The sequence below is a fragment of the Carassius carassius genome, chromosome 2, assembly GCF_963082965.1.
Source record: "Carassius carassius chromosome 2, fCarCar2.1, whole genome shotgun sequence".
NCBI lineage: Eukaryota > Metazoa > Chordata > Actinopteri > Cypriniformes > Cyprinidae > Carassius > Carassius carassius.
In genome coordinates this window covers 41,962,190-41,978,741 of record NC_081756.1, presented here as the reverse complement: position 1 = coordinate 41,978,741, position 16,552 = coordinate 41,962,190, and the positions used below count along the sequence as shown (strand labels likewise).

The window sequence follows — 16,552 nt, the reverse complement described above, 5'->3', positions numbered from 1 at the left end:
ACCTACCCGAACTAGTTCTTGGATGTTATGCTGACACCTATTGGTGTGGATGTAATGTAACATCACACAAAACTTACTGTACATTATAAACATATTTGTCAAAATCACTGTAAATTTTCATTAGTCATTAAAACCCTTTTTTGTTGTTGTTTATTGATAGAATTGTAAATAATCTCATGAGGTTTCATGTCAATGGTTGACAGCCCTGATTTTAATCCATTTTCAACCAAGCACAAAAAAATAGTAGATAAAATTGTCACACTTTTCTTCAGTACATTGGTTCATCTACCAGCCACACAGATATGAATGGCTTCCATCAGAAGTTTGCTTTCCTTTCCTGATGTAAAAGGCATCTTGCATAAAGTTTAACCCACGGCACTCTTCATAATCTGACCATGCTGCTTGTCTAGACATAACAGCTATGATAGTTACAAGATGCTCTTTCCTGAACAGCCAAGACCTTCAGCTGTGAGATTCTACTTTCTACACTGCCACCTTGGATAAAGAGTACTGCATGCTTTAACATTTAGTTCTGTCTCCTCTTCTGCAACAATTCACCAAGGCTAAAGCCATGAAACTTTCACGGCGCACACTTTTCATTTCTTATTCTTTAGCTCTCTTTTCAATAACCACTCTTTTCAGTCTTGTTGGTTAACAAAACAGTAGAATCCAGTCATTATCTGGGTCATGTATGAAACTGGTGCCTCCTTTTTATATCCGAATTTATTAGATTAATACATTTTAATATATACACAAGTAGGGTTATATCCATTATTTAGACGAGTAAAAACTTTAACAGTTTACTTAGCTGTTATTGATTTGTGCTCATTATTTGATTTAGATCATTACAAGGTTTAGTGTTGATATTTCTGCATTTACCCACAGTATAAGATAAATTGATAAAATAAAATAAAAAAAATAATTTGTACTGTAGGATAGTTCATTGTTTAAATATGATGGTAACAGGGTTGACATATAAGCTGGGGATTAGATGTCAGGACTTTTAAATGAACTATTTTCAAATAAAATTAAAATATACAATAACACAAGTAGTTACTGTATTCATTATTATTTAAAGTATGCAAAAAGTACCCATTTTGTAGAATGACCCATCTAGTTTCAGTTAAATACTGTTATTCCATTTTATTTATATATGAAGTGAAGTGAAGTGACATTCAGCCAAGTATGGTGACCCATACTCAGAATTTGTGCTCTGCATTTAACCCATCCGAAATGCACACACACAGAGCAGTGAACACACACACACACACTGTAAGCACACACCCAGAGCAGTGGGCAGCCATTTATGCTGCGGCGCCCGGGGAGCAGTTGGGGGTTTGATGCCTTGCTCAAGGGCACCTAAGTGGTGGTATTGAGGGTGGAGAGAGAACTGTACATGCACTCCCCCCACCCACAATTCCTGCTGGGAATACCTTTCGATTGGGAGTCCGACTCTCTAACCATTAGGCCACGACTTCCCCCATATATATGTATGTATGTATGTGTATATATATATATATATATATATATATATATATATATATATATATATATATATATATATATATATATATATATATATATATATATATATATATATATACACACACATACATACATAAAGAGATGTAATTTTTTGTCCGTATCATATGCTATCAATAAAGTGCACTTTCATTGTGGTGCCACTGGTACGTTTTATTGCATTAGTGTTACAGAAGAAATTGATTGAACCACAGTGCTTTCAGACTATGTAAAGGAGCAATACATGTTCTTGCTCTTTGTGCCTGTAGTAAATGTTGTAAACTGACTATCTACCTAAAATAGTGACCAAAGTGACAGGAAATGGCAAAGTGTCCATTTAATGGCTTATATTGAGCTACAGAAGGTTTTGACAGACACAGCATGCCGATTACCTTCAGTCTCTTACCTACTATATGTAATGATCTTTTTCAGCCGACCACAGCCAATGAAGAGCAGAAGAACATGTATAAAGCCATGTCATCTGGAGAGCTGGGCAAAAGTGATGTGAGGAAGAACTCTCATGGAGATGGAAGGTGCTTGTTTTTCTTTTTCACAAACAGTTGTGAATTGGTTTGAACAGCTATTCAAGATTAAAATATTTTCATTGTAATCTTCATTTAATCATTCTCACTCTAGAATTAGTCATTATAGCATTATAAGGCTCATCACTGCTGGTTTTTCACACATAGAATTATTGTGTCTAAGCAACAACAACAAAAAGTATTAGTAGTAAAGGTGCTGGGACATTAAAAGAAATAAAATATAAGTATTTGGATAATCTATTTCATTAAACTATTGCTGTCCTTGTCAACATGTATTGTCTGTAGAGTTCGTGGTAAAATGCGGTTCTGGGGAAAGGCAAGGCATGCAGAGAAGAAAACCTCACGAGAGAGGCTGCTATGTAGCAGTGATACTTTGGAGGGAGAATATGCTGACACAGCACTTCTAATGGAAGAGGGTGAGACGTCTGAAAAACTGCTTCATTAAAATGTTTCACTCTTTTGGTCATGAAAACACTGCCATTCTGTTTATTCAGGGGTAGAGCGCATGTCCCCTCCTGGAAGCCCAGATCTAACATTACAGAGGGAGTTTAAAGAGAATAAAGATCCGTCCCCTAAAGTGAAGCGCAGACGGAGTGTCAAGATCAGCAGTGTGGCTCTGGAGCCCGTCCAGTGGCAGAATGATGCCCTGCAGATACTCACATGTGCCAGTGACTACAGGAGCATGAATGACTTCCTCATGAAGAAGGTGATGACTGTTTCCTACTTCAATTTACAACAGTTGCATTTACTTATCGATGAGAAGTTTTCCTCATAACCTTGTTTCAATCTCACAGATTACTGATTTAGACACAGAAGATGGTAAGAATGACACAATGGTGGATGTTGTCTTCAAAAAGGCACTAAAGGAGTTCCGCTTAAATATCTTCAACTCATACTCAACAGCTTTAGCTGTAAGTACTTTAATAAATCAAAAATCAATTATCACCCCAAAGTTGTTCATATTGCTAGCTTTCATCGAAAACATATTACATTTGGTTATTTTATTTTTGCAAAAGATATTGAGTGTTAATGGCCTTTAAGAGATGTGATGTATTGCTTGTTGTCACATTGTGCCTGGTTGGGACACTATTTAAGAAACAGATATATTATTTTTGCTCTGTGTGCAGATGGACGATGGGAAGAGCATTCGTTACAAGGATCTCCACGCCCTCTTTGAACAAATCCTGGAGAAGAACATGCGTCAGGAGCAGAGGGACTGGAGCGAGTCACCAGTGAAAGTTTGGGTCAACACCTTCAAAGTCTTCCTGGATGAGTTCATGACAGAGCACAAACCTCTGGACGGCAATATGAGCAGGGTACTCTCTTAAAACAATTCAATAACACTCTTCATGAACAGCATACAAAACAGGGCTTAGAGAAAATAACAGGGTGGAACAGGATGGCGAGTAAATACAAATTTAAAATCGATTTCTTGGTTTATTGTTGTAGATTATAAAAGGTTTTCTTATTTTAAATTTGCTCAAATATGCTTTTAAAGCAATTACAGCATAGGTTTGATGTGTTCAGTTCCTCATAACAGCCAAATATGTAATAAATATTTTGCTGATTATCTCAAAGCAGTCCAGTGGTCAAATATTATTTTATTTATTGTTCTATAAATTTAAATAAGATTATGTAATATACATTCTATATGACTGTATATTTAAACATGCATTTATATATACAGTATAGAGAGAGAGAGTGTTTTATGAATTTATTGTCATTGCTTTTTTTCCCTCCCAAAGGCACCCAAACCAGACCGCAAGAAAAGAAGGAAAAAGGATACTGATATAGTGAGTGGAATCACAGACAGCGGTGTCACAAACTGAATTAGCGTTTCCGTTTTTCATGGAAATCAGCTGACGCTCTTTCTTTGTTTCAGGTTGAGGAGCACAACGGCCACATATTCAAGTCAACTCAATACAGTATTCCCACCTACTGCGAGTACTGCTCCTCCCTCATCTGGATGATGGACAAGGCGTGTGTCTGCAAAAGTGAGTTTCATGTCAACAGTATCTGCACCAAAATAACACTGAACTCAATTCAGTATAATCAGATTGTTTACCAACAAGCCCATGGCCTCTCGGCTCGAACAGAGAACAGTTTAGCTTTGTAGAGCAGGATGTTTTCTGCCATGTTACAGTGAGAAGATTGTTGACTTGAAATTAGGTTATTTTAGGTAGCGGTGCTATTTATTTTTTTTTTTCTTCATTTGTGCTGTATGTACTGCAGTTCAAAATGAGAATGAATGAGATGTTTGTGTCTTGTGTAGTGTGCCGCTATGCGTGTCACAGAAAGTGCTGTCAGAAGATGACCACCAAATGCAGCAAGAAGGTAAGGAATTTTTCTCTGTTAAGTGCGTTCATGTGATTTGGGCTGTAATAGAGGATGCTGGGACTTAAAGCACGTTTCTTTCTTTCAATGTGCAGTATGACCCTGAACTCTCATCAAGACAGTTTGGTGTGGAATTGTCCCGTCTGACCAACGATGAGCGAGCGATGCCTTTAGTCTTCGAGAAACTTATCAATTACATTGAGATGCATGGCCTGTACACAGAAGGGATCTACAGGAAATCGGGATCCACCAATAAAATTAAGGAGCTGAAGCAGGGTCTGGACACAGGTATGAAACACAAGAACACAATAGGGCTTTTATAGGTTTAATGTTGTTCTAAACCCCACTTTTAACCCTGGTTAAAGCTACGTTTCAAACTTGTAATTTAGAAGCAGGGTTAACACCACTATTTGTGAAAGTTAGCAGCACATTAGTGGTGCCAAACTTGTGCAGTGTGATACAACATGACGGTGTTGGAATGTTATAGCTAGATGCTTAGCAACCGATAGCTAATTGCATGCATCACATCACATTTCACATCACGTTTACAGTTACAGAAACATAGCGAGTTGTATGTTTCAGCATTTGAGTGGAAAAAATGTGATATGATGATGGAGAACACATGAATTGGAGTGAAGAAGAGAACATTTCATTCTTACCCTTTATAGTCCAAAAATTCAATACAAGAAAACTTGATAGTTCAGTCTACAATTTATAATATGAGAATGTGCAATGCTAGAGCCATTACGTAAATGGGTTGTGTGCTGTTCATCCAGTCAATGACATTCACACCACAAATAGTATGGTAACACAGGCTTTAGGACTGAGCAGTGTGAAGTGTCAGTTTGTGAATAACCAGGATTAACTGTTAACCCTAGGTAAATTGTGTGAAATGTGAAGAAAGCTCTCTCAGGTATCCGTTTACCCAGGGTTAACGATTTCAAGTGTGAAAAGCCCTAATGATTTCTGGCTGCAAGAAACTGAAGTTGGTGAGGTTTCTGCTTTAAACTAGGAGTTCTCGTTCATCATCGATGTTCGAGATCCACCTATGGGAAGGGCATCTGTACCTGACCTCTGCAGAAGCATCCAATTGCACCTAGACAGACAGAAGTGCGCAGCCAATGCCAGGTAAGGCCCCGCCCCCTTACCTAGGGCGAATATAATGGCTGCAGCGCTGCTATTCCCCAGTTGACATTCGCTTCTCGCGATCTCTGCACTGACACAGTTCGGTTGGATTACGCTGCTCACTTTCGTGTCTTCAGGAGGACATATTGCCTGATCAGCCTCCGCCAGACATGACAGTCGTCTTTTCAGCCTTCTGCTGTGTTCTGCATTCAGAGCCGCTCTCGCCGTTTTCACCTGCTCCTCCTTCCACAGCTGCTCGCCACGGATTTTTCCGAGTTCTTCTCTGGTATGTCGCTGTCTAAAGCTGCCGCTTCTCCGGGGAACAGCCTATCACGGGCCTACACGGCTGCGTGTGGAGCTCTCATTGCCGCTAAGGACCATCACCCATTCTGCGTGGTTTGCTTGGGCCTTAAACACACTCAAGAAGCCTTGGAGAACTCTGAAAATTGCAGTCATTGCCTTATGCTGCCCAAGAAGCTTTTACGACCGTCCAAGCCTGCGGGTACACCATCCAAGCCTGCGGGTGCTCTATGGCGCTTTCTGTGGGAGAGCGCGCGCTCTGGCTTAACCTGTCAGACCTTCCTGACAGTGAGGAGCGGCGCATCGGTGGAGCCCGGCTGGGCTCTCTTTGGCCCTGCCGTCGCATTGATGCAACAACGGTATGACGACAAAAAGGAGAATGAGGCGTTCAAGTTATGCCTTTCTAGGAAGGCAGCCCCACGCCAGGCACCCCCTGCACATTTGCATTTGCGAAGGCGGGCTTAGCACCCATGAGATTGTCAGGTCTGATGATTCTGACATACATAGACGATTGGCTCATCATAGCCGAATCGAAGAAGAAAGTGTTGCAGGACACCTGCCGTGTGCTCACGCACATCACATCTCTTGGTTTCAGAGTGAATGTGAGCAAGAGCAATTTTACACCCAGTCAGAATGTCATTTTCCTGGGTTTGGAGTTGAACTCAGTCTCCATGCAAGCACGTCTCTCTCAAGAGCGTGTTCTCTCTCTAATGAACTGTATGTCGCAGTTCAGAGAGAGGGCGAAAGTATAATATCGCACATGCCTCAGGCTGCAGGGTCTTCATCTATCCAGGTTGTACCGCTGGGACTTCTGAGAATGAGAGCGTTCATGAAATTATCGTGTCACTACATTTGCAGCCCGACGTGCGATCTTTGCCACTCTTTAATAGTGACGTGTGCTTGCTCGGCAGCCTTGCGCCACTGGAAGAGCGCAGACTTTTATGCACCAGGAACCCCTCTGGGGACGTTTATGATGCGGAAAGTTGTGATGACAGATGCGTCCTTAACAGGCTGGGGCGCCACCCAGGAGGGCAGAACGGTGAACGGTCTGTGGCCGAGCAGGCTACGTTCAGCGCACACAAATTATTTAGAGCTTCTGACTGTATGGAAAGCTCTGAATCATTCTCTGCCTCGCCTGCAGGGACATCATGTGCTCATACGCCGCGACAATACCACGGCAGTGGCTTATATCAACCGGCAGGGCGGCGTGCGCTCTGGGTAGATGCACTGGCCCACCCGTGGCCCAGAGTTCTGCTGTATGCTTTTCCTCCCCTGTGCCTGATAATTCCCACACTGGCAGGGTGAAAGAGCAGGGCCTGTCTCTCACTCAGATAGCACCCAGGTGGCCCAAAGCACCATGGCTGGCAGAGATAATCCCTCTGTTATATGCCGAGCCGTGGGGCCTCCCTATAGCTCCCATGGACCAATTGTCCCAAGCGAACGGGGAGATTTATCACCCGCACTCGGACAGGGTGGCTCTTTGGGGTTGGCCCGTGAGAGGACGAACCTAAACGCAGTGGGGCTTTTGCCACGTGTGATTGCTACTATACAGAATGCCAGGGCCGTTTCTACTCGGTCTTTGTATGGCAGTAAGTGGCAAGTGTTCGGGTGCGATGGGCATGGTCTCAAATCTTATCAGTGCTCAGTTCCTGATATTTTGTGTTTCCTCCAAGACCTCTTGGAAAAGGGTAGGTCTTTTCCCACAATTAAGGTCTACTTGGCTGCGCTTTTGGCCTGTCATGTGGTCTTTGAGGACTCAACAGTCGGGCAGCATCCTCTAAACCGCAGATTTATGAAGGTTGCCCGTCGCTCCTTACCAGCCATCAGGAGAACTGTTCCTGAGTGGGACCTCTCCATGGTGCTGGAGGCTCTGTCTCAATATCCTTTTGAGCCTCTGGGAAGTATTTCCCTAAAGCTGCTGACTTTGAAGACAGCTTTGCTCTTGGCCTTGGCATCAGCTAAACGTGTCAGTGAACTACATGCACTTTCGGTTCATCCAGGTGTGCTAAATTCTCTCTTAGTGGAGATATGGTTTCCCTTAAGCCTAATCCTGCCTTCATGCTGAAGTGCTTCCCTGTGTTCACTTCGTAGGTGTTGGAGCTGTCCGCTTTTCACCCTGCACCTTTTTCCTACCCGAAGGATGAGAGGCTAAATGCTCTGTGTCCCGTGCGTGCTTTACAGACATATATGACCAGGACCAGTGCTTTCCGGAAGAGCGACCAGCTCTTTATTTCATGGGCACCCCCTCATGGAGGGAATCCCATTTCTAAGCAACGCCTCTCACATTGGCTTGTGAATGCTATAGCTTTGGCTTATGAATCAAAGGGAGTACAGCCACCAGGGGACATCAGAGCTCATTCCACGAGGGGTATCGCCACCTCTTGGGCTTTGTTTAGGGGAGTGTCACTGCAGGACATCTGCTCAGCTGCCAGTTGGGCTTCTCCTCATACCTTTGTGCGTTATTACCGGCTGGATGTCACCAGTATCTCGGTAGCATGTCTGGGGTCTTTTTAGCCCTTCCCTGCAACCCTGTTGGAATTGTGTGGGATGCATCATGTGTGTGATGCATACATGTTTCATGTGCTGCATGTGCACAGCAATCATGTGTGTGCATCAGTATTGCAGGATCATGAGTATGAGTATGATCCTGAGAACACGAGATTATGAAAGAGAACAATATGTTACTGTCATAACCCCGGTTCTCTGAAACATCGAGTGGAGAGATCCACCAGCTTTGCCCCACTTGCCTCACGAGAAGTGAAAATACTTACTGGGGAATATGCCCCTAGGTAAGGGGGTGGGGCCTTACCTGGCATTGGCTGCACGCTTCTGTCTGTCTAGCCAGACTTGGTGCAATTGGATGATTCTGCAGAGGTCAGGTACGGATGCCCTTCCCATAGGTGGATCTCTCCACTCGATGTTTCAGAGAACCAGGGTTACGACAGTAACCTATTGTTTTCATACTATTTCTGGAGCCTTTCCAGCATTGCACATCTGGGATGTTTTCCTCATTGGACACATCAAGCTCAGGTCACAGAGTACTGTAATAATAAACACAAGTTATAATAAACTAGTTACATTCTCTATAAACATCTATTAATATCTTACACAATTTTTTCTTCAAGTAAATATATCTGATTTTAAGGATGTTTAAAAAAAAACAAATTGTGAAGCACAAGATTTTGATAACTTGGCCATTATGTATTAAAAAAAACAAATTGTGAAACACAAGATTTTGAAAACTTGGCCATTATGTATTACTAACTATCTATACTAATATATTAACTATAGTGCCCTCCACTAATATTGGCACCTTTGGTGAATATGAGCAAAGGTGGCTATGGAAATAAATCTGAATCATTTATCCTTTTGATCTTTCATTCAAAGAAATTCACATAATTCTAACCCATCACTGAAGTAAAACAATTGAAAGCAACTGAATATGCTGAAGTTTGTTTTTGGTTGAGCAAGGAGAATTTTTCTTCAAACCCTCCCAAACAGTTTGATGGATATATATATATCCATCAAACAGCCCCAATATCACCACATGTTGTGTGTGTGTGTGTGTATATATATATATATATATATATATATATAGGTGTGCCAATAATTGTGGCCAACATGCATTGGAGAAGAACATTTATTTCATAATGAGACCCCCCCCCCCTTATTTTAATTGTTTTTCTTTAATGGATGTTTAGAATTTTGAATGAAAGATCAAAAGGGTAAACAATACAGATTTATTTTTACAGCTGCCTTTGCTCATATTTACCCAGGGTGCCAATATTAGTGGAGGGCACTGTGTATAGACTGTTTCAACGGCAACAAAATAAAAAATAACCTTACTGCGCATGCGCGCTTTTGTGGCCCTAACTTAACTTCCGGTAGATTTCCAAATAGAATCAGTAACAACAGCCAAGTCCCTCTAGAGTAGTTTTTTTTTTTTTTTGATAAACAAAATATGTTTGCTGTGTAAATCAGGTGGATTTAATGAAAATGCAAATTAATTATTTCCGAGCAGGAGATGCATAAAGCGCGAGAAATAGAGGTTTCCCCAGTAACAACTGTAAACAAAGCAGAGCTACGCTCACAAATGCTGCATTATCAGGCATAACATGCAAGTCTTCCTTCAGAAATAGTGATATAAAAACACCCGTGCCTCGTTTTGATATTTAAACATATAAATGTAAGGAATTATCATTATTAAAAGTGCAGTACATAACGTTACTCATGTTTATTCAACGAAGCCTTTTTGAAAATCAATCAGTTTTAAAATCGAGGTGAGTCTCCAAAATAAATAAATGTATGGGAAACACATCCCGCAGCACAACCACCTGAGCCCAATTTCAGTCTACTCATCACCTTAACTTTAACTGCGTTTGTAGAAGGCACTGCAGCCAGACCGATATACACAACACAGACCGGAAGTTAACTTAGGGCCAGGGGCATGCGCCCGATGAAACCGTCTATATGTGTGTGTGTGTGTGTGTGTATACATATATACATATATATATATATATATATCTGTTATATATTTAGCAGACGCTTTTATCCAAAGCAACCTACAGAGCATTCAGACTAACATTTTTTTACCTAACGTGTTCCCTGGGAATCGAACCCACAGTCTTTGCACTGCTAACGCAATGCTCTACCACTGAGCCACAGGAACACTATATATAGTTTTGATATCTGTTATTTTCTGCCCTCAGATGTAAATGGCATGATTCTGGACGACTATAATATTAATGTCATTGCCAGTGTGTTCAAGCAGTGGTTACGTGACTTGCCAAATCCTCTGATGACTTTTGAACTGTATGAGGAATTCCTGCGGGCCATGGGTGAGCATGATCACACTTAATTACATAAGCATTCAGTATAGCAAATATAGTTTTGTTGTCTTATTTGCTTGTCCTATTTTTTATTGTTGTTGTTGTTGGGCAGGGGGGTTGTTGTCTTTTTCTTTTAAATGTTTTGTTCTGTTTGTGAAGCACATTGAAATTGGTACTAGTGGACAATGTAGCATATGATTTCCCAGAGACACCCCAAGCCATCCCAGTATAAAAATAGTATAAGAATTCTACATTTTATTACATAAAGTAGTACAAATATTACATAGCATAAAAGATCACTAAAGTTGTGTTGACCTAGATTCTTAATTAACCTTTACATTACGTTTTTATCCCTTGTCTTGAATTTTAATTATTTCTATAGGTTTTAAACTCTATTGAAATAGATGGAAATAATTTTTTATCATAAATGATACAATAATTAACAAATATATATTTATTTTATTTTCTATATAAGTCCACAGATGCAGTACTGTTATAAAGCCCCTTTTGAAAGTTTTTTTGTGTTTAAATCAGTTACACATTTATATAGGCATAATGTTTCTTCAGGTCTCCAGGACAAAAAAGAAGTGACTAGAGGGGTTTACTCTATAATCGACCAGCTCAGCAGAACTCATCTGAACACGCTGGAGCGCCTTATTTTCCATTTGGTCAGGTGAGACAGCAACTGCAACTTCCCATTTCTGCAAAATTATGTATGCAAGAATGACTGGTTAAAAAAAAGTTGAGTGGTGATGCACAGTCAAGCAACAGGCAATAAATCCTATCCCTTTGTTGGCTGCTTGTCTACAGGATTGCCCTGCAGGAGGAGACAAACCGTATGTCTGCTAATGCGCTGGCTATCGTGTTTGCCCCCTGTATCTTGCGCTGTCCTGACACTACCGACCCTCTGCGGAGCGTTCAGGACATTGGGAAAACCACAGCGTAATGGACAACTCTTACTTCATATGGTTTGATGATACTAGTTTAGTTTATATCTAGTGATATAATTAAAATACATCCGTATTTTCTTTCAAAGATGTATCGAGCTGATCATTTGTGAGCAGATGAATAAGTATAAGGCCAGACTGAAGGACATCAGCACTCTGGAATTTGCGGAGAACAAAGCCAAGATCCGACTTACATTCATCCGCAGGTCCATGGTAAGAGTTAAGAGAGAATTTCCACAGACATCCACGTAACGCAGATGTCCAAAACCTTGCTAAATAGGGCATATTTCTGGATCAACATCCTTGTTGGACCTGAAACAACGTTCTTATCAACATTTTATTTCCCCTTTTATTTTAGATGTAGTTGTTTTTTCATTTGTTTGGTTCTGGAACAACATTCTTATCTCCGATGAGTCCAATCTAAAACTTCATACCAAATCTACTCCTTAAATCAGAGGGAAACGACAGGTTGATAAGAATAACGCTCCAACCCCAGTTATAAGCTTAACTTTAACCCTAAAATCTGACAGATACCTTGCTTCAAGACCAAAAAGGATATTGTTCCGAGATCATGTCCTACTTGAGTAAATCAATTAGCCACATTAGCTATGCCTTGACACTAACTCGAGTTTCTCCTTTCCCTCCCCTTTCCTCTTTAATCCAGAAACCTGTAATAATTGCTGTTAGATTTATGAGCATAACCCGCAGTGCTGCGGCGGTAGGTATTTATGTACTCGCTGTTACTGTAAGTGTCATCACGTATGACGTGTCCCAGCACTGTGTAGTCTGTCTGTCTTCATGATCATGACATCCAGACGCTTGGGCAAGAAACTCTAGAGCTCAGATGTTAGCTAATTACTTAGCACTTTATTATTATAGACAAAATCACCGTGTTACATTACATTCTCATTATGTTGCACTGCATGACTCGGGAATTCTTGAGATAAACATTTCTGTTGGATTTACTCCTTGTGCCTAATATTTTGCTTTCTCTGGGTGGTAATGTAATGTCTAATTCATTCAGAAAGGTAACAGCTTTGGGCTGAATTGAGTCTGTGTTGTCCATCCAAGGTCCAAAATGAACAGTAGCAAGAGCCAAAATAGCTACTTAGTCACTTTAAGTGATTGCACAAACACACACAATTTCAATTGCTCTGTAAGAATACATTTTTGACCATCACTGACATACGTGAATCAAGTCACAAAATAAAAACAGCTTAATGAATCATTTGCCATTGGGACAAAAACAATATTCAATTTGGACCCTGTATTAAGCTGTTGTTTTTGTAGTCTAAAAGAGTCTCGAGAATGAAACCAGCAAACACTTTGTTTGAGTTTAGCAGTAGTAATAGCAAAACCTGATCTATCTTGAGTTGCACCACTCATAATGTTGTGTTGTGTTTTGTTTGACAGGGTAAGGGCCATGTGCACAGGTTGAGGTATCACTCACCATCTCCTCCCGTCAGTCCTCGGTCTCCAACCGCCCCGGAGGTGATGCAGGAGAGCGGAGATGAGGAAGTCAGCAGAGATCCAGAAGTCTCTGAGCAACAACAAGTGGCCATGCAGCAAGAAGAGAAAGTCCTGACCGAACAAATTGAAAGTTTGCAGAAAGAAAAGTAAGAGAACTGGCTTTAGCATGTGGGATTGGATATTAACTTGTATATTAATACTCAAAGGGTACGAAACCCAAGAGGACCTTCTATATATAATGTGCATTATACATCCAGGGCACACTGTATTGGGTATCCCACAATGCAATGTACCAGACTTGTCAGTTGTAATTAATAGAAGGAAGCAATAAGAATAGTTATTTTTACCATCTCCTTTTGAGCTTTGCGTTTGATCATACTCCTGAGAAACGGATACATTTTTACTCAAAATTAATTATTAAATGATACAAAAATGCTGTTTTTATTATGTAGTACATAGCAGTAAGAAGTACACAATTATTCTGTTATGAACACAACCAAAGCTTGAGATTTGTTTGATCATCACCTCATAGGGAGGAGTTGACATTTGAGATGCTTTCTCTGGAGCCGCGGGCGTCCGATGATGAGACTCTGGAGTCAGAGGCCTCTATAGGCACCGCAGACAGTTCTGAAAACCTGAATGTGGACTCTGAGGGCGCCATTTCAGACTTCTCTGGTGAGTAACTACTGAATATTCCTAGTAAATTGGGTTGGATAAACTTTATTAATCCCCAAAGGGAATTTTTGCATGTCACAGCAGCACACAATAATAAATAAAAAGACATTGACAGCAAGCAACAAGTATTTCCCAGTATAAATTTTGCATAGCATTATGATTATATACACTTTTGTTTTTTGAAATGGGTCAATTGCTTCACATTAGCTTAAACACAGCTCAAGCCTGATTTCGTGAGGCAACCTTATGTTTCATGTCCAAACAATGACAAAAACCAGCAATGCAGTATCATTTAAAACTGGAAAAACTACACTAGTTTGAATGCCATTGCCTTGTTGTGATTTTCCAGCACACCTTTCATTGCTGTTCTCTGTCTCTCAACAGAGCGAGGCCCAGCGCTGACCGCTACGAGGCCCAAGTCTGAAGGGAAGAACAGGAGAGTTCTGCGAAAGCAGCCCGAGTCCCTGGACTCCATGGATTCCAGTTCTGCCGTCTCCTCTGTGTCATCTTCCTATATGCAGCCACCTTTGCGAACCCATAAATCACGAACCCAAAAACCTCCTGACAGCCTGGAGAAGGACGAACATGATGGAGAGGAGAGACCGCAGTTCACCAGCCGCAGCACCTTCAACCCAGAAAAAGGCAAACAGCGGCTGCAAGGTGCCAAGGGCTCACCTCAGAAGCATCGTGATTCTCTGATGGACGGAGGGCCGAAAAGAGATCCAGACTTGCAGCCCCAGCAGGTGGTGGTGTACGGCAGCAACGAGTTCATGGTATGAAGGCCACAAGGTTAAACATCCATCCACGAAGAAGAGCTCATCCCTCCCTGCTAGCTCACTTGAGATCACATTTGCTGCATTATAGTCCTTAAGTGCCATGTTGACAGAAAAAGCAGAAAGAGAGAGCTGGGCATAGAAAACAGCTCTGTTGGGAATGTGTGGTGAAGGAAAGCAGGGCAAAGGGAATGCTGAACCATTCCGACGTGGAATGATCTCCTTTGGGCTTTGATTGGCAACTCCTTGACTGTGATCGGGGTCCAAATGCGGGAGAAGAAGCCATTGATGAACTCCACAAATTCAAGCTAAACCATGGGCTGCTTTAACGTTTACAGCATTCACAACAATTTATTTGCCCCCAAGCCTATTTAATACATTTTATGTACATGGAATATATAAATCTATATGAATATATTGTGATATAAAGTGTACAAAGCCAGAGCACCAGTGACTGCTGGGTTGTTGAATTCATATATCGTGCATCGGTCATGAATGAGTTGGAGAGAGAAGTGAGGACACTGGGTTTGTGTGGCTCCTCTGTGTGTGTGTCTTATGAGAAAACCTCTGGATACGTTTGTGCTGTTTTTTGTGTTGTGCTTGGAGGGAAATGATGCCATCAAGGGACCACGCAAACTGGTGTTATATAATGCCAGAGGATCCCACACTAAAGGAAGACTCCAAAGTCTTCCAAATCACCACATAGTGTATTACTGTATGTCAAAAGCCATCCATCAGTTGTTTGAATTCATTTAGATTTTCATTCCTATTTTTTGTGCTTATCTGCCTCAGTCTTGTTCTAAGAAACCAGTTAAAACGCAGAAGTTACTGGATTACTATTACTTAAGGTATTCTAAATGTAATCATTTTTCTGAATCTTAGCATCATTCATGCCCTGCAAACATGAGATTCCTCTTGACTTAAATATGATTTAATATATTACCAAATGGTCTCTTCTGCCTGTGTATATATATATATACTGTAATGTGATATTTCCTTTTTTTCTAATATTTAATTATTAAATAAAACCTTGTTGTAATCCACACAAGTGCATTTTGGAGGGCTATGCTCAGATTTGACTAACTGCTCTTATTCAACTGCTGTATTAGCAGTGTTGCTCTTGGAGGGATTCTGATATCTCTCCATTGTTAGTTATTGATATCAAGAAGCTGATTGTGAAATGAACAAAACTTGTGCCACCAGCAAAATATTTCTCTGTCTAGACCATTTGTCAATCCTTTGTCACTGTGGTTTGTGCTAAAATCATGAACATCAAGATTAATCTGTCATCCTCGTGATAAACTGTGATTATACCCCAGTAACATGGCTTGTTAAGGGTTTCTGCATGTGATGATGTTTAGCAAAGGCCGTGTTTTTCACAGGAACGACTTTATGGACATAAACACATGGCATCGATCTCAGAATGAAGACTGTTAATTTATGATGTGTTATTTAGATCTCATGCATTGCTGACATTGGTCACACCGCCTGCAGGATTGAGCAAACAGCTGTCTGGCCTCAGATTTGTCTTATGGAGTCATATGTGTTGAACAAATATTTTGTATGAAAGAAAAGAAAAAAAACTCAATGGTTGTATAATAAATTACACATTTTGAACAAAAAAAAACAGTCTGTTAAATGAAAGAGTTATTGTGCAACTATTACTGCTAACCAGTTTCAGCCACGTTCAGTTTTGTATTGATTTGAGCACTTGGAGGAAATCTTGAATTACTGGTTTGTCCTGCAAACCTAAAAGAGTCTCTTCTTCCTTCACCAAATGGGTGCATCTGGCCTAAGGGAGAGCGGTTTAACTGGTCTTACTGGTGGCAAAGGTGCGGAATTATTCATTTATTTGTATATTTGAATAAATAGCCATCAGTTGATAAGAATACAACAGAAGAGTAAAAATGTATACTGTGGTGATACAATGGTACTATTGCTTTTCTCCTGCTACTTCAAAAATAAATAAAAATAATAATAATTAAAAAGGTAATGTACCATGTTCTTCCCTTTCACAAATTTCGAAAGTAATATCT

General features: G+C 40.7%; 1 protein-coding gene across 7 annotated transcripts in view; it reads left to right on the top strand.

Moving 5' to 3' along the window:
• LOC132109967 (unconventional myosin-IXAa-like) overlaps positions 1 to 16,160 on the top strand; it is a 136,842-nt gene extending 120,682 nt beyond the window's left edge. For 6 of the 7 annotated variants that reach the window (XM_059516493.1, XM_059516485.1, XM_059516477.1 and 3 more), the window contains 16 exons: positions 1,954 to 2,054; positions 2,349 to 2,479; positions 2,558 to 2,769; positions 2,858 to 2,974; positions 3,191 to 3,379; positions 3,809 to 3,856; positions 3,946 to 4,057; positions 4,336 to 4,397; positions 4,493 to 4,685; positions 10,532 to 10,660; positions 11,219 to 11,324; positions 11,462 to 11,593; positions 11,688 to 11,811; positions 13,012 to 13,214; positions 13,601 to 13,743; positions 14,128 to 16,160. In XM_059516493.1, the coding sequence (XP_059372476.1) occupies positions 1,954 to 2,054; positions 2,349 to 2,479; positions 2,558 to 2,769; positions 2,858 to 2,974; positions 3,191 to 3,379; positions 3,809 to 3,856; positions 3,946 to 4,057; positions 4,336 to 4,397; positions 4,493 to 4,685; positions 10,532 to 10,660; positions 11,219 to 11,324; positions 11,462 to 11,593; positions 11,688 to 11,811; positions 13,012 to 13,214; positions 13,601 to 13,743; positions 14,128 to 14,522 (2,397 nt within the window). In that variant the 3' untranslated portion in view covers positions 14,523 to 16,160. Of the gene's footprint in view, positions 1 to 1,953; positions 2,055 to 2,348; positions 2,480 to 2,557; positions 2,770 to 2,857; positions 2,975 to 3,190; positions 3,380 to 3,808; positions 3,857 to 3,945; positions 4,058 to 4,335; positions 4,398 to 4,492; positions 4,686 to 10,531; positions 10,661 to 11,218; positions 11,325 to 11,461; positions 11,594 to 11,687; positions 11,812 to 12,262; positions 12,465 to 13,011; positions 13,215 to 13,600; positions 13,744 to 14,127 lie in introns of those variants that run through there. The other variant, XM_059516521.1, reaches the window with a different exon arrangement.
• Positions 16,161 to 16,552: the final 392 nt, after the last annotated feature.